The 19,943-nt window shown below is 42.6% G+C and overlaps 2 protein-coding genes across 2 annotated transcripts in view; both read left to right on the top strand.

Moving 5' to 3' along the window:
• The window catches only part of TACC2 (transforming acidic coiled-coil containing protein 2), a gene marked incomplete at both ends in the record, with an annotated part of 130,479 nt that extends 117,809 nt beyond the window's left edge, over window positions 1-12,670 (top strand). Inside the window, 5 exons of the mRNA XM_080621475.1 lie at window positions 2,898-2,941; window positions 9,203-9,363; window positions 10,241-10,347; window positions 11,720-11,840; window positions 12,605-12,670. Of these exons, the coding sequence (XP_080477601.1) occupies window positions 2,898-2,941; window positions 9,203-9,363; window positions 10,241-10,347; window positions 11,720-11,840; window positions 12,605-12,670 (499 nt within the window). The remainder of the gene's footprint in view (window positions 1-2,897; window positions 2,942-9,202; window positions 9,364-10,240; window positions 10,348-11,719; window positions 11,841-12,604) is intronic.
• A 1,098-nt stretch (window positions 12,671-13,768) lies between these two features.
• On the top strand, window positions 13,769-15,638 carry LOC308223149 (uncharacterized protein; the record flags this gene model as incomplete). The annotated part of the gene is made up of 3 exons (XM_080621819.1): window positions 13,769-13,823; window positions 14,640-14,756; window positions 15,433-15,638. The coding sequence occupies 3 exons, from the start codon at window positions 13,769-13,771 to the stop codon at window positions 15,636-15,638; spliced, it is 378 nt and encodes a 125-aa protein (XP_080477945.1).
• Window positions 15,639-19,943: the final 4,305 nt, after the last annotated feature.

Genomic DNA, 19,943 nt, shown 5'->3' with positions numbered 1-19,943 from the left:
TGACCTGCATATGTAATTCCTGCTTATATGCAGGAAAACTGCACTTAGGGAGTAGGGGTAAAAGGGAGCTGTGGTGCAGAACTTGGTGAACACCAGCATGGATGCCAAGGGGTGGCACATGGCAGATTTGAATAGTGCAGCACAGGGCTTGGAGCCAGAACTTAAGAGAAGCATCTGCAGAAGGCAAGGGCTTTAGTTCTTTCAGAAAGCATTTCAGCACCCTGCTGAGCTCTCTGCCCTCTTGTGCTCTGTTTGGGCAAGGAAACAAAACCCTGGCATTGCCCTCAAATGCATAATGAGGCAAAGCGGAAAGGAGCTGCTGCAAGCACTCAAACCGAGGAAGCAAAACAAGGAATGAACAACATTAGGAACTGTGTAAAGAATGTCTCAGCGCTCACTAGACACTCAAGTGCAGTATTTGGTTTGTTCTCTTTGTGCATGCATCTGCTGGTTGTCAGTGGGCACTGACAGAGGTTGTTTATTCCTTAGTGAAAGGAGAGCAGGGGCTGACACAGAGTGGCTGGCACAATGTAGCTGTGTACCTTCCTCTTCCTCACAGCAATTTGCTTTTATGTCTGCACCCTCCATAACATTTGATTTGAAAAAAACACATTATCTAAGCCAAATTTCCCACAGGTGCATCCCTGGAACACGTGGGTGAAAAATCCCCTAACTAATATTGTCACAAAATGCTAAAGTATGCATATGTGCATAAAGAAAGATTTCCCTTGGAAGATTAAATGTTAAAACTGCCCACATGTGGGCAATTTGAGATGTAGCAATTAGATATCACTTAATGATAAGCAAGGAATGAAGGGATCTATCTGGACTTGGGCAAAGCATTCGACACTGTCTTGTGTGACATCCTTATCTCTGAATTGGAGAAATATGAAGTTGATAGATGGACCACCAGCTGCATAAAGAATTGGCTGGATGGTGGCACTCAAAGTGTTGTGGTCAATGGCTCAACATCCAAGTGAAGACCAGAAACAAGTGGTTCCCTCAGGAGTTGGTGTTGAATTAAGTGCACACTCAGCAAGTTTGCCAACACCACCAAGCTGTGTGGTTGCTGTCGACACGCAGGAGGGAAGGAGTACCATCCAAAAGGACCTAGACAGGCTGGAGAGGTGGGCCTGTGTCAATGTCATGAAGATCAACAAGACCAAGTGCAAGGTCCTGCAGTGAGTTGGGGCAGTTCCAAGCACAAATACAGGCTGAGGGTGACTAGATGCAGCAGTCCTGAGGAGAAGGACTTGGGCAACGAGAAGCTAGAAACTGATAATGTTATTTCACTGTGATGCCGACTGCCATAGTGCAATCTAGGCTGGGAAGTGCTGTATTGATGAAAGTGTTTAATGTTATGTTCGTTGCCCTGCGTCCTTGGCTTCATTTTCTAAGATGATAAAACATCCTAAAAGTGTCTGGTGTTACAAGGATATGACATGGCTTTAAAATCCTTGTTGCTTACAGCAGGCTTTTGAGGTAATCCTCTTTGGACATGAAACCAATCCCTACCTTTTAGGGGAAAACCCTTGCAGCTATCTTTGCTCTCCAAAGTGTCATTTATGGTAAAAAATAGAAAAAAGCAAGTTAAAACAACAGGACCAGCAGCAGGGAAAGCAGCATCCAAGAAGATCCCAGTGGAGGCAATGGCTGAAGCTGTGCGGAGATGGGTTCTTACCCATCCCAGAACCAGAAATGGTTTCTACCTGAAGCCCAAGCAAAGTCAGGGGATATGCAGATGTAAAGCCCTTGCTCTGCCGAGTGCTCTGCAGAACCAGGGCAAGTGGGACCCTGCTGACCTTTGGCTCAAGTGGCCTCAGGGGGTTTCTTGGCTCTGATTGTGGTTCATATTTGTGCAGTGCTGGAGGTACTGCATCAGTTATGCGGGAGCTCCACGAGTTTCGCCTTTCCTTACTGACTTTTGTCTCAGCATTTTCCCACATCCTTTCTGTAACCTCACCAAGTTCTTAAAAATGGAGCAAGGGAAAGCAAGCTGAGACTTCAAAAGAGACGTATTCAAATGCCAGTGAGCTATTTTGAACGTCCACTTCAGATGAAGTGTGGGGTAATTTTGTTTTTCATAGACAGTCCTGTGTGGCTCATGAATCAAAGCACAGATCAGGCTAGTCTCATTTCATTAGCTTTATTTGGCTCTGGGAAGGGATGGATCATCTTTCTAAATCACATTTAATCTGCTTATTTTGGCTAACCTCTTTTCAAGAAGGAAATTCAAAGCCTACTGTGAGTATATGAAATAAAATAGTCTTAAAAGTTACATTTTGTCACTTCTGTTTCGAAAACAGATTTGGGAAATAGGACACGATGGATTTTGTGCTACATAATTGAGTATTTTGCTCTTGTTTCTGAAGTGCTAATGGATCATGTAGTTACTTCTGGAGAGTGGAAGATTAGATATATTTTGGATGAGGTCCAGTTATATTCCTGTTGGGTTTACTTGTTACAGATTATAACTTTAGTTAACACTTACTTTTGAAATAAGCAAACACAAACATGGAGAAGTGGGGAGAGAGTGATGGAAAACTCAGACTCTGTAACCCTTGGATTAGACCAGTGTGCTTATGTTTATATTAAAGTCATGATTGGTAATGGACGTGCTTCAAGTAACACGATTTGTTTCAAAGCAATCCCTTTTACCTCCCCTGAACTGTATTCATTTACATGGAGAATTAAAAATCAGGTAAAATGCTTGAACTGTCAGTTTTATTTGTTATTGAGGTATTAAAGTCCAACTTTTATATGCTCCTCTTAAAGTACTGTAGTTCAGTTACTGAGTAGCATTATTTCCTGAGTAAGCATTAGCAGTTATGGTGTTCTATGATGTTTACGAATTCTATGATGTTTGGCAAAAGCTTTTTGTTTTTCCCTTCTTACAGGAAAATAGTTTCAGAATACGAGAAGACGATTGCTCAGATGATAGGTAGGTGTTTGTGCTCTGAAAGATGCTGTCCTCCCCTCTGATTTCCGGAAGAGAGCCTAGAGATGTGGTTGAAGTCTGTGGGCTTCATTCTGATGCTGGCTACATCTGCCGATGCTGCTGGGAATTGGGAATACACCTGAGGACATCAGCGTGTGCTGCCAGGGTGTGATGGAAAGCCAGGGCTTTGTTTTACAGAAAGTAGGCTCTGAGGCAGTCCAGGTAATACAGAAAGGTCAGGGCTTTCTCTTCTGCATCAAAGCAAACAGTCCCATAGCAAACATTACAAATGCTTTGCCCAGAATTCATGGGTATCTCAGGGAGAGACTGCCAATGACCTAAAAACCCTTTAGTCATCCTGGCTGTTTAACAGGAGATACCCAACTTAGCTCTTTACAACAACCAGGATTATCTGTGCTAAGTGCATTGGTCAAACCAAAACCTAGATTAACTCCAATCCCAGTTGAGAGATTATGAAAGGCCAATCCACCTCCCCACTTACTTACTGACATAGGGGTCTCCTTTAAGGTCTATTTGATGGCATGTTTGGCCTCACAATAATTAGGAAACACCTTGGTTAACAATATACGCCACCAATGAAAATCACTACATGCAGTAGGATTTCAAAACCAAAGGTTGCAGGACTCATGTGCGTCCTTGGCACAGGAGGTCTGGCCGTTGGGATGTGATTTTAAAGCCTCCTCATAAGATTTCCAAAGCTCTTTTCCTTAGCCTGGCTATGGAAAGCACTAGTGGCTTGTGCTGCCCTGTGCCGCTTCAGCTCGAGCTGTCTCCCAGCTGAGTGGGGTCATGGGTTCTCTATGGCCAAAATTGATGGGAAAAGCAGGAAAAGAAGCAGTGGTTGAGGAGAAAGCAGGACTGAGCTCATCTGAGCAAGCTCGAGTAAGGCAGCAAAGAGCTGTGAAATACTAAAAGCCATTGGGAGAGGCCTCGGAGTTAAACCTGAGCTGTGAGATGCAGGAGAAAAGTGAGTTACATCCACAGGCAGGGAGCGTGATGAATGCAGCCCATTTGCACTGTGTTTATTGGGAAATAGAAAGAAATTACTCCTCTGTTCCCCCCGAGGGTACAGTACGCCAGGAGCACAACGGGCACACCTGCATCTATCTGAAAGCTTTTGAACAGGAAGGATTTTTATTACAGCTGTCAGTGTACCCTATTGGTTTGCCCCTTTTAGATTTGGTGGCCCCCTCATCTGCAGTCAGTACAATGTGGCCCCCAAATTTGTTGTTTCTTTTAAATTGTTTTTTTTCTTTAATTAATACTTGAGTTGTTTTTATGTTTGTAGCAAATTTGCTTATTTTTATATAAAGAAAGGGGGGAAAGTAGTTTAATATCTGGTGCTTTTGTTGCCTTCCTGCATCTCTTGGATGATGGTGGACGTCCCAGTCTCCTTTTAAGTGAAGGGAAAAATGCGTCTATAAATAAATAAATATAACAATTTAATAATCATAATAGCACCAATACCAATAATCAATACAGTAACGTATGGTATACAATAATAATATGCCTGGCTTCATTCTTTATGGTGTTATGCCTCTGCTGCTTTCTGTATGTACAACTCAGCCAACTTGCCTGCCTTCTGACGTAGTGTCTGTCGTTCTCATCATGCAAGTGTTAAAAGTAGGAGTGTCCAGAGTATGCAAAGAACTTAACTCATTTTGGTTTGTACTCAATGTACACTACTATGGCTTCATCCCTGAGCCTGGCCATTCATATGGGCAAACATAGGAGCTGTCCTTTTTTCCCAAGCATATGCAGATAACAGCAGAAGGGGGTTTGATAACAATTTGAAATCTCTTTTTGAGAAACAGGTTTAAAAGAAAATAATGGGGACACAGTGTAACAAGAAGGTATAGATTAGGGGTCCTAAGGCCAAGGCATACATAGTAAATTCGACCATTACCGTTTCCTCTTGGTGCAATGAAATCAAAGATAATTAAAGCATTGGGCCATTGATCAATAAGGAAATAGAAAAATCTTTAAACTTCAAATTCAGACTATCAGTCAGAGCCTTTCAAATGATCTAGGGCAAGGTTTTGAGAGCTATGGCTATAAATAATGTGATTTGCCACCCATTTGCAAAGGAACTGAAGCAACACCAGTGACACAGAAAGCATGTGTTAATTAGAGCCATATGCAAATTCTACATTAAATGTGAGGCCTCTTCTCCCTGCATTTAATGTAAATTTTTGATCTAATTGTCCCACTTTCTCCTCTCATTTGTTGTAAATAACTGTCCCTTCTGCTAAAGGAGTTTGTTCATCCAAATGCCACGTTGTGGAGGACAGTGATTGTCTGTGTGCTATTTGCATATATTCACTGAACTATTATCACAATAATGCCTTACTGCTAAAGCAAATATGCGTTTTAACAAAAGAAATGTGTGTGCTGTTTATTTATCATTTAACCCTCCTGAGCTGTTTCTACAGCCCCGTTAGGAGGGCATTACAGAGTGAACCCATGCCACAAATCCCTTTAATGAATATTAAGGGTGGTTGATAGGTTGCCATGGGTATGTGTAATGGCTATTAAAAATATCCCATATTAACAATTTCTAGAATCCCAGCCTGGTTTGTGTTGGGAGGGACCTTAAAGCTCATCCAGTTCCAGCCCCCTGCCACAGGCAGGGACACCTTCCACTAGAGCAGCTTGCTCCAAGCCCCTGTGTCCAACCTGGCCTTGAACACTGCCAGGGATGGGGCAGCCACAGCTTCTCTGGGCACCCTGTGCCAGCACCTCAGCACCCTCACAGGGAAGAGCTTCTGCCTAAGAGCTCATCTCAGTCTCCCCTCTGGCAGGTTAAAGCCATTCCCCTTGGCCTGTCCCTACAGGCCCTTGTCAAAAACCCCTCTCCAAATCTTTTGTAGCCCCCTTTAGGTATTAGAAGACTGCTAAAAGGTAATTATTGTGATATGATTGTGTATGTTTGCCTAAAAAGGCGCTGAAAGTATGCATTGCAAACCATTTCCCTTTGATTTAAAGGGCTGTGGAAGGTCTAGTACTTTCTGTCATATACATATAGAACCCCATACTACCCGACTTAGCTTATGCAATTAGTTTGGTGCCACGCTCTCTACAGCCAGCACTTGCAAGCTGTCAGTGTATACACCCCTCTTAGTGGCTCTTTGCATACTTTTTACTGGTGCTTTCACTGGTTTTCCTTTTTTTCTTGCACGGCCTCAACCCCCAACATGTTCTTGTTTCTACTCACGGTTGGGGATGAAAAAGAACAGGCTTTCCAGGCTGTTGCTGCTTGTGCTACTGCTTTGCTGATTGTTGCCCAAGTTTTGCCCTCACTGCTGCGTGGCACTGACAGCCCCGTGGATCAGAGCCTGTGGAACCCCGGTGTTCACTGCACCCCGTGCTACACACACCTTGGTCACAGCCAGCCACAGTTCCCTTCCAAAATCCCTTTCCTTGATGGATTTGTAATGTTGGGGTGTTTTTCTCCTGTTAAAAATGTGTCCTTATCCTTGTACCTTGAAATATACAATTAAATTCTCATTATGAAAACCGAACGGATGTTATGCTTTGTGCATTACAAATTGTTGCATTACTTTCTGCTTTCCTAACAATTCCTGATTTTCTGTTTTGCTTCCGTTTTTGTTGCTTCTTGCTATTTGCTTGCAAAAACAAAACAGGCAAGCCTGGTAAGTAAAGCTTTTCACCAACTTTCACACCTGCATTTGGCATTTTTCATTTCTTTTGCTTTTGTTCTCTGTTTGCTTCATTCCCATTAAGTAATGTAAGTAATTCTGAGCTGAGCCTGAAAGCGGATCTGCCACAGTGGTGCTCTGATTCTGTCAGTTTGGATAGTGTTAGTCCTGAGCATCCTGTTGTTACTGTTGGTGAGCCGTGGACAGTGTGTGTTGCAGATGTCGAAGCTATTGAATTGAACTATTTTAATCACATAACCTCATAAATATCTTTATACATAAGTATCTGTAACTGCTTAACAAAGATTTGACTGGCAGAATCTAATCAGCGCCGCTCCACTAAGCAGCGTTCTCATTAAAGCTAAATTATAGCTTAGAAAATATCACATAGATTTTCCTGTCCCCCTCCAGCCAGATGCCAGCTTCTGTTTTCTGTAGGATTTAACCACTTTGGGTTTAAATGTTTCTTAACTGAGATTATGAGATGCCCCTTCCCTAAGGCTCACTGGAAACTTCCAATTTATATGAAAGTTTCCCTCTTTTCAATTTGTATGTCCCCAATATAAATTCCAATTTTCTCCTTAAGGTTTAATAAGGGCCTGAGCTGTCTCCATGGACACCTTTAGGATGTAGTGAAAGGGAGAGGAGAAAGAGAGCGTTGGATGCTACCAGCCCCTAATTCCCATGTGCAAGTGGAAGTGGGGCTGGGATGAGTATTTGAGAAGCGAGAAGGATGCACTGGGAGGAACAGGAAGAGCTTGGTAGCTCTGAGGGAGTGAGTCATGGACGTGTAGCTTGTCCTAGAAACAAAAAAGAGAAGGAAGTTGCTAAAATACCACAGACAGCAGAAAAAGGGAAGCTGTGACATTAAAGGCATTTAAGTACATTACGTGATCATGCAAATGGATCCCTTCTGCACGGAGCTGTGACAAAAGAGGTTTTGCCAGAGAGCAGGATCCTGCCAGGAAGCATTTGAGAGTTAAGCTAGAGAGTGTGTAATCTCCAGCGTGATTAACCAGATCTTGTGCTGGAACACACAAGGTGACAACTTCTCGGGTTTAGAAGAATGAAGGGATGACAAATGGTTTTCTCATTTTCCTTGACAATACATTAATTTTGACATTATAGTTGATCACAGGGTGCCTTTAAGAAAGCAACATAGAAAAGAATATTTACTATGAAATGTTGAATGTCATCCAACTGATGCGGCATTACAGGGCTCTGGGTTTGTCTGTTCAAGGTGTTTGTTCACCAGTAAAATAAAGGTGTTGCGGTTTCCAGTGCTGCATTCTCAGTGCAGGTCCTGAGAGCTGCTATGGTCCTTTTGATCTCCTATGTCACAGAGAGCAAAGTAACCTCAGGTCAGGCTCTGTCCAAGCAAGATGCTGTGGAGAGCGTGCAGAGGAGCGCAGAACATGGCCAACGTGAGCATTGCCACTGCTCTGGGATGGGTTAGGCTAGGAAAAAGGTGTATAAAAGGGGTAAATATGCAAAAGGAAGAGATTAATCTCAGTTTGGGAACTGACAGTATCAACTCTGACATTTCAGAGCTGAGCAGCTCTGTGAAATACTTAACTCAGATTAAGATTTCTATTCATATAAGAATATAAACTCTTGTTTAGCTCTTTATATTGCAACATATAAAGGCCTGAATGAACAGTTGTAGCTTCTGAAATGCGCTGTGATTTTTACGTGGGAGAACTTATTTTGGCTTCCATCACAGACAAAGGAAAATGGTAATATAAAGCTGCTGTGTTTTGTAGGTGGGATTTCATTTCAGTATCAAAATAGCCCTTAAAAGATGGACACAAGTATCACTTTTAAGGATATGAAACAAACTTGTTTTGGAAGACAAGGCCAGACCTTTTCTTCCAGTGTCATATGGGTATTCCAATTTACCAGTAGGTCACTTCCTTTGAAAAGTTCTCTTCCTTATGGATTTGTATTCCTGTTCCCTCTGTCCCTGCTTCAAATTTAACCATACACAGGAGAGGCTTGGAAGATACTTTGTGCAGACCAGAACTTAGGAAGTCTGCCTAGTGTTAGATTTCCTTCCTACCACTTGCTACAGAATGAGAGTTTGTAAAACACTGTTTTTCCAAGGGAAGAATTGGCGTTGAATTCCATTAAACAAAGTCTCTTGCTTGTACAGATTGGGAGAGATGCCAGGAGATGACAAGCACTTATCAGCAATGGCCCATGGTTTATTGCCAGTGCTAGTAATATGCGTAAATGTCCTTCCCTTCAGCTAGCGCATCTTCAGGCCAGTGAGGGAAATCCAGCATCAGCCTTTCTCATGGGAACAGCAGAGTTCAGAGTGCAGTAAATCAACAGTACAGAGTTATAGTCACATTTTTCCCCACCATCAAAATATTTAAATATACCATTTTTAGCAGCCTTTTTCCAAAACAGGATTGTGTGTTTTTATAAAAGTGACTTTTATTTGGATCCTCCAAACTTACTAATCCACAATGCAGAGCACAGTAGAGTTGAAACTATAGATGACAGTGAAATCAGTATTCTTTTACTACTATTACCCTTCTGAAGATCACTGTTTTCTGTCCCCCTCTCTTCTTTCTAACAGAGGATGAACAGAGAGAGAAATCTGTCTCCCATCACACTGTTCAGCAGCTGATAGTGGAGAAGGAACAAGCGTTGGCAGATCTGAACTCAGTGGAGAAATCACTGGCAGATCTTTTCAGGAGATACGAGAAAATGAAAGAAGTATTGGAGGGGTTTCGGAAGGTGAGTCCTGTTAGAGTGCCCTCCTTCAAAGAGCAACGTGGAGCAGGGTCTCACGTGTACCCGTTCTGCTTAACAGAAGGCAGGACTTCGTTTCCAGTTGAATCTGATGTACATTAGACAGCGGTGTGCTGGGGAGTGGAGAACATGACTGCTCATTTGTGTTTTCCCTTTGGAACAGCTTTAAAAAGATGGAGGTTTTCCACAAGAGCAACTTGCTTCCGTCTGTGACACTGTGATTGCAGTAGATGACACATAGTCTGGAGAGGGGCTTTTGACAAGGGTACATAGGGACAGGCCAAGGGGAATGGCTTTAACCTGCCAGAGGGGAGACTGAGATGAGCTCTTAGGCAGAAGCTCTTCCCTGTGAGGGTGCTGAGGCGCTGGCCCAGGGTGCCCAGAGAAGCTGTGGCTGCCCCATCCCTGGCAGTGTTCAAGGCCAGGTTGGACACAGGGGCTTGGAGCAACCTGCTCTAGTGGAAGGTGTCCCTGCCTGTGGCAGGGGTTGGAACTGGATGAGCTTTAAGGTCCTTTCCAACCCAAACCAGTCTGGGATTCTATGACTTGAGCCCATGTCAGGGATGGCTTCTGGCCTGAGCATTCTGTTCAAACCCCTGATGTGAATTCCTCAGGTAGAGGTTATGTTTAAAGTGTGTGATATAGCATAACCCTCAGATGAAGGACTGCAGCCATTTATCAATGCGAACAGTGTTGTAAAGCTTTTTGCCCTGTGTAATAGTGCATCAGATAGCTGTTCTATGGGGGGTGTCAGTGTTAGGCTGCAGCCCTTAAAATATCTGGGTGTAACTGTCACTGGTAGGTGCCTGTCTCCCACTTCAGCCTCTTGTATTACATTATATTGAATGTAATCTCATTTTAGAATGAAGAAGTGTTAAAGAAATGTGCGCAGGAGTATTTGTCACGAGTAAAGAAGGAAGAGCAGAGGTATCAAGCACTCAAAATTCATGCTGAGGAAAAACTGGACAGGTAAGGGACTGTACACATCTCTCCTCAGGAGTTCATGCTGCAGGAGTATTCTTGTGGCTGGACCTTGTATCCCAAACCTGCTCCTTCAGTACACAGAGCACAGGCTGCTCTGGATGAAGGGTGGAATGAAACACCGTAATGAGGATTCCTGTGGCGTGCTGGTTTTTCTACCAGCTCCTGACCATACAGAACAGCTTAAATTTCTATCTTTGTCAAATGTCTTCATGTTTCTTTAACTTATTTATATAGGGACTGCAGTGACAGGACAAGGGGTAATGGGTTCAAACTGAAACAGGGGAAGTTTAGATTGGATCTAAGGAAGAAATTCTTTCCTGAGAGGGTGGTGAGGCACTGGAATGGGTTGCCCAGGGAGGTTGTGAATGCTCCATCCCTGGCAGTGTTCAAGGCCAGGTTGGATGAGGCCTTGGGTGCCATGGTTTAGTGTGGGGTGTCCCTGCCCATGGCAAGGGGATTGGAACTGGATCATCTTAAGATCCTTTCCAACCCTAACTATTCTATGATTCTATTTTCCAGGGAAGATGGAGAAGGAAGCCATTAGCTAGGTTTGTACAGCTGTGGCGGGCTGTGCTCAGATGCTTGCACCTGCAGCCAGTATTCCTGCCCCCAGAGATTTGCTATTGCCCCTGTGCTGTATTAGTGCCCCTGCATCAATTGGCAGAACAGAACATGTAAGTGCAGCTCAGCCCTTTCAGTGCAGAATTAGTCTGTACCCAGTAACATCAGTTATCTGAGCTGGATCAGCCTGACTTGTGCTGAGGGTGATGAGGAATAGCCATGCGGAGAGAGAGAATAGTGCCAGAAAGAGGCAGCTCTGGTTGATCTATTTCTATATGCTTCCATGTAATGGCCAATTAAGCATTTATAGGAATTCCAGTCAGGACTCATGTACAGTCCCCTAGACCCAAAAGATGTTCCCAAAATGTCACTAGGATTGATCAGTGCCTAAAACAAAGTAAAACTTGGATTTGCTTTCCAGCTGTTGTCCCAGCTGTGAGTCTAGCCTAGCAAGTCTAGTCCAGTCTAGACTAGACTAAACTAGAATTAGACTAGTGAGTCTAGTTCTAATAAGAACTAGAGATCATGTTTAGAAGCTGCCATAAAATGCTTCTACCTAAGTGATATTTGTGACCCCAACACAGATACCTGAAAGGAGGATGAAGGAAATGACACACACATTAAGAAAGGGCTTTGCAGCCTATGCTGAGCTGGAGAGGGAGTCATGAAAAGCCTCTAGGGACAAGTCTTTCAATACTTTGAAAGACAGGCATCTGTTAAGACGTGGTCCATCCTTTGGTACCCACTGTCCCTCCTTGTAGAGAACCTGACATGACCCAAACCTCTGTTTTTCTAGAGCCAATGCTGAAATTGCGCAAGTGAGAGGCAAGGCTCAGCAAGAGCAGGCAGCGTACCAGGCCAGCCTTCGTAAAGAGCAGCTCAAAGTGGACGCATTGGAAAGAACACTGGAACAAAAGGTAAGCAGCCATTCAGCTCTTTAAATACAGAAGTCAATGGGATGACCAAAATTAAGTGTAATTCACTTAATTTTGTAATTAAGTAAATACTGTAATTTCAATGCTGACTTATGTGCCTCCACTGTTAACATAGACAAAATGGTCAGATACATAGATCTGTACAGCTTAAGGCAAAAAGGGGCGTAGGAAGTCCCTGTTTATATCTCCTGTTCTCCAGCACAGCAAAGGAGCTTGCTTTCAGTACAGTACAGCTTGTACTTGCTTAGAGCCCTTGGAAAACAGGGTAAAAGTAACACTGTAGAAGTGCAGCCTAGAAACACATTTACACTATGTATTATTATCATGTGCTAGGAGTCACTTCTATAACACTGTCTGCTCTAGAGCTAAGTTGTTATTGAAGTCGGAGGAGCTGTGTGTGGAAATAAGGTAAGAATAGTGTTTAGATGAAGTATAGGTAGCTGTACTACATATGCATATATATCTCTTTATAGATCTATACATACATATATATGTATAGATATTCTGTTCTGAATATCTATACATATATCTACAGATAATCAATACAGAATATCTATACATATAGAGAAGCATATCTATATATACGCACACATAATGTGTATATACACACACATATGTAGAGATATTCAGTACTGGAGAAAACTTCATTGTCTCAACTTTTCTCAAAGGTTGGATAATTAAAACAAAACCTAATCTTGATGCTACAGTATTTTTCATAACACTTACTAATGCCTTTTATTTTCCAGAATAAAGAGATAGAAGAATTAACAAAGATTTGTGATGAACTGATTGCCAAAATGGGGAAAAGCTAACTTCTAACCAAATTTCTGGACTTCAATATTGAGTGCAATATGACCATTGGCACACTGATGTCCATACATTTATGTGGACAGGTTATATTTTCACTTTTTCGTATGCACTACTGTATTTTCTTTCTAAATAAAGTTGATTTAATTGTATGCAGTACTCAGATGACTATCAGAATTTCTTGCTATTGTTTGCATTTTCATAGTATAATTCATAGCAAGTTGATCTCAAAGTTCCTGTATCAGGGAGATTGTCAAGTTCTCTAATTACAAATTGCTGATCCTAGCCTTCCCTTTGTACATGAGTTCCCATGTTGGATGTCTTTTGGATTTAATATAAACATGTATTACTTGCATGGGGACTCTTGCCTTAAGGAGCATAAACTTTATCTGCATTTGCTGATTTGTAAAATAAAATGAAAAATGGAAGAAAAAAAAAAGGAAATGCATGTCACTGAAATGAAATTCTCTATTGTAAATAAATTTTTTCGTTGAAAGTTGAAGATGAGAATGGTTCTGGTTTACGGACTTCACTCGCTTACTTCTTGTGCAGCTCTTATTAATGAATGCCTTTGCAGAAAGCACTTTGGGGGTCACTCGCTACTCAGAGCACTCCGTGGGGCACGAGGATATACCGCTTATGTGCACATATCTGTGCCTGTATCTTGCTCTCTCTATAAATATATATTTGTATGTGCTAGATTTGGACCACTCGGGTCTCGAGAACAGACTTAATCCTCCAAAATGTTTAATGCTCTGACCCTGATCCAGCAAATCCCATAGGGAGATGTGACGAGGCTCTTTGCATAACTCAAAGGCAGTGACACACAATGGTGGAACGGTGGTTTTTAAGCACATCTATCACTGAAAGGTGGGTGCATTTTCTTCTTCCTGCCCCTGGAAGCACTTGTCTGCCGGGTTTGTGGAGATGAAGTACGTGTGCTTAGCAGTACAACCAGAATAAGCTCTATAAGTAGCATTCTTGGACACCTCTTTATCCTGTAAGTTATCCTCTGCAGAGGATTAGGTATGTAAGAAAAGCATTAAGGCTTTAATAGCAAACAAACTGCTTTCTTTCCTTAATGGTGCATCTCTTGTATCTCCATGATGCGGACAGTCTTCAGCCTGGTTCTTGTCACCTCCCTTTTTGTACTCAAAAGTAAGTCAACTCCCTTTTCTTTCCTTCCTTAGTTCTTTTTCGTTTCCTACTTCAGGCATGGCTGAGCCTCTTTGCTGTTCTGAGCTTTCTCTCCTGGCTTTGTTTGGCTTGAGATTAGTTTGTGGATGTGGTTAGCAGCTCAGAATATCAGCTCTGCTGTGAATTATAAACATCAGTATCCATGTTAACAATAGCAAGTGTGCCTTCTGCTCTGCAAGGTGCAAGTATGGTATCTGAAATAGATTCCAAATTCATGCTTGTCTTTGAAACTACAGTGTAGTTGGAACCAAGGAAAGAAAGAGGATTGAGTTATGGTTGTCATGTTTAAGCAAAAGCAAAACTTAAAGTGCACTGTCGTGCCTTCCAGCTGAACTCATCCTTAAGGAGAAAATGAAATCTGGGTCATAGTAATATTTTTTGTGTTTAAAATATCCTATTTTATGGTACTGTGGACCAAAGATCATAAAGGAGGGAGGAAAAACATGATGCTCCAACTTGTTGGCCTCTGCTCTAAAGTTGCTACGAGAAGGTGTGGATGCAATTACAGAACTTCAGGTGTTCTCAGATTATTTGAATTGTAACAACTAAGTAATATACAGCTAATTTTATTTTAATCTTTAAAATCAGTATCTAGACCACTTATGAAAAAGAAATATTACTAGAATTTGCAATTCTTTTCGGTTTTTTAAACCTTTTTGCAACTTTTTCCATATTATTCAGACAGAATTAGGAAGACTGTATAGCTTATAATTTAAAATACTTTCTGCAAACTCTAAACCCTACTGTTACAAGTGGTCTTTTTCTCCTTAATGCCAGGCGAAGCACTGCAGTGTTACACCTGTGTAGGTTCTAGTGATGAAGACTGTAACAGACAAGGAACTCAGCAATGTCCAGGGCATTCAGATGCGTGCGCGGTCATTAGAGGACAAGCAAGTAAGTAGGTCCAGACTCATTATGTGTTTAATGGTAGAAATAAGCAATCAGTGTTGGAAAGGGAAGACTTTATAGTAATCTAAGGAGAAAAACACAGAGAAATGTTTCTCTTAAATAAGCAACCTTCTCTAGTGGAAGGTGTCCCTGCCCGTGGCAGGGAATTGGAACTGAATGAGCTTTAAGGCCCCTTCCAACTCAAACCATTCTAAGATTCTATGAAACCCTATTAATAAATCTCAATCTGTAATTTTATTGGTTTAGCAGAAATCTGATAAAAAAATCCCACTGAGTATGATGTGCCACGATGAGCTGTATCCACACTATGTGAAAGCTGTAAAAAAGTAGTTAAGTATTACCCACTTCTTACTTAAATCTGTTGTTTATAAGGACTTTATAAGTTAAAGGACTTGCCTGAAAACTAGGAAGGAAAAGAAGCTAATGAGGCACTGCATTTGAGCACATTCAGGTATATTTAAGCTGCAGCAGTTGCATCTAAGATAAATTAGTTATTTAACTTAAGTGAAAGCTGGTTAGTGTGCTTTAAACTGGTGCAACTGCATTAATTTACTTCTAAGGAATGGCCAAACCTAATATTGTTGCTCGGTGTTGGATGATCAGGTTCCTGCTGAGGGGCTGCAGAGAGTGGGTCTTTTGGTTCACTGTGTCTCTGTTCTAGGTGGCATTATGAAGTCCTGTTCGTTCAGGTCCTTCTGCGAACGGGCAAAGAGGGATGGATCCAAAGCGCCTGGAGTGAGCGTTCAGTGCTGCTACTCGAACAACTGCAATGCAAGGAGCCTGGCTTCAAGGGTCACCACCTCCATGAGCTGCTTCTCTCTGCTCATCTTCACACTGCTGTGGCGCTCACTGTTGAAGCTGACATGAGGTGGGGGGAAAGAGTATCCTGAAGCAACAAGTCTGCCTTCTTAGAAAGGAATGATTGTGTTTCCTAATCGCTTACTCCATGTACTCCATGTTACTCCATGTCCATTTCTCAGTAGGCAAAAAGCAGTAGGCAGACCTGACAGATGTCCAGATAAAAGTTGCTCCATCTGCTAAATGTGTCTTCTATATGTAAGAAACACTGCCCTCTTCTTCTTTAAAGTAAGAGGTTGATTCTATGAATATCTCACATTTTCCTACTCTTTAGGGAAGGAGAAATCTTAGCTGCAAGTAGCCTTGTAGTAGGGCAAAGGACCAATCTTCCAAATGCTGTTTACTGTTGGCAGACATTTAAAACAAGCTAAAATCTTCCAGCACAAAGTGCATCACTAGCTAGTAGGCAGGTGGTCTTCCGAAGTAGTTATATTGAAAAGGCAAAACTAGAAGTGACGTGCCACACAATGTGATAGCACTCAGCAGGGGCTTGGGTCTGTGATGCTGGAGAGCAGCGTGGTACCTCCTTTCATTCAAAACTCAGGGAGACAGACGAATGAAATCTGTAGATTTAAATAGATTTTAATGTCAAAAAGTAATGATCTGGTCTTACCTCTGACACCAAGCATGCACAGGACTGGCTAAAATCCAGCCAGTGTAATTGAAGTAGAGGTGGTGTTTAGAGTTCTAGTTTTAGGTGTCCATTTGGGAAAAGATTTGGTCACCAAGTTTAAGGAACTCACAAAACCTGTGGCAAAGTAGTTTTTTCTCCTGGTTTTTGTGTTGTGACTTTTTTTTGGGGTACAAGTCTTTGAAAAGTCAGTGTCATAGAATCCTGCACATTCACAGAGATGTTATGAGGGCTGCAAACTCTAGGGAGCATCTTCAAGCGAAATCAGTGAAAGCTCCATGTAGAGCATACCTCCAGCCTGCCTTAGCTGTTGCCTGTCACAGGGACCAAACTGTCTCCGTGCTTCACTGTACTTGTTCCTCTTCAGGGATCCTTCCAACTTCCCACATAGATTATGGCTTCAGACTGGGACTATTATTCTGGGGTTTTGTTCAACGGGCTCTCAGAGGAGGCAGTTCTGGTATCTCTGTAGTACTTAGGCACAAGTCTGATAAATCTGTTGAATACAAAAATCGCAATAATGCAGCAGATCTCGGCTCAGAATGTTAATTTGGACTTACGTATCTGTGTAAAACCCACTTAAGTTGATTTGAGTGTTTTTCATTTCATCTCAGCTTGAACCAGTTCAGTCTGTTCTGCTGCAGGATTATGTCTTTATCTTCTGAGTGCTGTGTAACGATAAACCCATATTGAGTGTCATCTCTGTGTATGCTCAGTGCACTTCCTTAATGAGAAAATAAACTACATGCGATGGCTGACAATGTCTCTTGATAAACAAAACTGCATCTTCTATTTGGGATTTCCCACTGCATCCCATTTTCCAGCAGGAATTCCAGCTTCTTTTTCTGTGGGATGTATTTCTTAAATCTGTTTGATAAAATAGCGAATGTTGATGGTTTTCTTACTGTGATTTTTCCCTGATGAAACACGAAGGTGAGGCTCTATCCTCTTGACAAACACCATCTGTCACTCCCGACTGCAGCCAGCACTCGGAGCTTCAGCCTCCCACTGCCTCGGGTTGATTCTGCCCCCCAGCATAATGTAATGTTTACCTTTACAGAGCTGCCATTCTTCCTGCCTAATGATGAACCTGAAGTGTTCATGTACAGACCTAGGAATGATAAACCGTATTTATGGATGGATGATATCCGAGGGGTTTCACAATGGTTCTTGGCATAAACACGAACAGGAAGACAAGCTCAGTAGAAAATGGGACAAAAAAGAAGGAATTTTTTTTGAATTCTACTAAAAATATGAAGTTTCCATTGCCATGTCTGTGCAGAGCGACTCCCAGTCATACATGAAGTAGAAAGTGATTGCATTTAGTTTGGTTGTTCTGAAATCTGATTATTCCCGCAACAGTGGCATAGTCTGTCTTCCTTAATGCTGGCAGACAGCTGGGACAAAAGGAGCAGAAACTGATAACGAAATGCCTTCTGCTGCAACAGAAAATGACAGGACTTCTTTATCATGAGTCGGATCACTGTAGTGCATCAGTTGGGTAAGTACTGGGTTTGAGTTTAATGTTTCTCTCCTTCAGGAAAGGATCTGCAAAGCAAGAGAGTTGTAATTTCTGATTTATAAGCAAGAAAATCATAGAATCATCATAGAATCCCAGCCTGGTTTGGGTTGAAGCAACCTTAAGGCTCATCCAGTCCCAACCCCTGCCACAGGCAGGGACACCTTCCACTAGAGCAGCTTGCTCCAAGCCCCTGTGTCCAACCTGGCCTTGAACACTGCCAGGGATGGGGCAGCCACAGCTTCTCTGGGCACCCTGTGCCAGCGCCTCAGCACCCTCACAGGGAAGAGCTTCTGCCTAAGAGCTCATCTCAGTCTCCCCTCGGGCAGGTTAAAGCCATTCCCCTTGTCTCTGTTATAACTCGTAGGACTTACAGGCAGCCCCCAATCATGTTTTCCATGGTTTCTCATTATATCCTCTTGGTTTTGGCAGTGCAGATAGCATTCCCTTATTTTCCTAGTCTTCTCAGAGACAGCAATAGCCTCTGGGACCTACCAAGAGGGCCAATCTGACAAAGTGCCCCTGCTCTTTCTCAAAGAGCATACATCCAAGTGTACCATGTAATTTGTGTCAATATTCATCCAGGCCTGACTTTTCCACAGGGAGAGCAAAGTTTCAAGTTGTCTCTTGTTCTTGTTAAGGAATAAGCAATTTTGGAAGCTTCTGAGCTTTAAAATCTACTTCAGAGAAGAGTTGCCTCAATACTGGCTGTGCTATTCAATGAAAGAAGTGTTACATTTTGGGGTCACAAACCACAGTTTCTTTTTAACCTTTCTTTTCACGTGAAGATAAAGTCGTGTGGCTCTGTTCTGCAGGGATTAAACCAAAGAGCACCCTTGCACCTTTGTGCCATCACATCTTAGTCAAAGCCCAGCCATGACATATTTCACTGCGAGCATCATTCCAAAAGCTCTCACCCTTTCTGGACCCTATAGATGTTTAGGATGTTGCCTGGGGCTGGCGACTGCCCTTGGAGTTAGTTTTATGCTTTTGAAATCAGAAGTCCTGACTGCAATTCATGATGCTTGAGGTTATCACCCACATACAAACACACTCTTTTATCATCAGGAGCCAGCACCACGCAGGGCATTTTTAACTGGTGAATTTATGATGGGCTTCCATGTAGGATATTTACTCACAACAGAGTGGAAAGAAATGATAACTGTTAATACAAGTAGCAGCGTGTATGAAGAGCTTAGCTAGAAATTCATCACGCTGGGGGAGTAGGTACAAGTAAACTTCATCAGCATCCGAACAAAACAAGGGAGAAGTCACTTGGGGATCCAGCTCGGCACAAACCACAGGAGCAGCCTGTGGTGCTTGGCACAGGGCTTTATGGAAAGTAGGTCTTGTTAAAAACATCTCATTTGAGGTTGTGATTTTTGCTGAGGAAGCAAATACATAGATTTTGCAACACATTTCAGACAGAATTGCAGTCTTGATACACAGGCTGAGAGTTCAGGAGCTGGAAGAGCTAAAACCTGCAGCCTGCAAAGCCAAGTTCTTGGTATGTTGGATGCAGTTGGTCTCACATCATCTCTCTGACAACCTCAGGGTGTTATCAGAAGTGTCACAAAAAGAAGGGGCTGTCAAAGTGCTGGCGTGTCTGCATCAAGATAGTCCCATGCGTTGCCATAGGGACAGGTTTCCATGGGAGACACATAATTAACTTTTCTGGAGCAAAACTAAAGCACAGGAATGAGAGTGGGAGGATGGGGCTGAGCATTTCCATAGAATCACAGAATCCCAGCCTGGTTTGGGTTAAAGGGACCTTAAAGCTCCTCCAGCTCCAACCCCTGCCACGGGCAGGGACACCTTCCACTAGAGCAGCTTGCTCCAAGCCCCTGTGTCCAACCTGGCCTTGAACACTGCCAGGGATGGGGCAGCCACAGCTTCTCTGGGCAATCTGCTCCATACTCGGCACTGTGAAGGAGCTCTCTATTGCTGGAATTGCTTGCACCTCTTCTAGCAACCTTACCTAGCCCAGCAGGCAACATTTCATTCAAAAACCTACCCTGCCAGCTGCTAGCTCAGAAGGCTCGTAAGCATGAGATGATGTTTGAAAGGTGAAGGGGAATTTCTCATTTGAAGTCATTTCCCTTTTCTGAAGACTTCCTGCCCTTTATCCTCACCACAATGGTTTCCATTTTTTGCTTAGAACATT

This window comes from Psittacula echo (assembly GCF_963264785.1).
Source record: "Psittacula echo genome assembly, chromosome: 6".
In the NCBI taxonomy this organism is placed as follows: domain Eukaryota; kingdom Metazoa; phylum Chordata; class Aves; order Psittaciformes; family Psittacidae; genus Psittacula; species Psittacula echo.
Note: the sequence above shows the minus strand (reverse complement) of the source record. Positions and strands in the feature narration are given on the sequence as shown.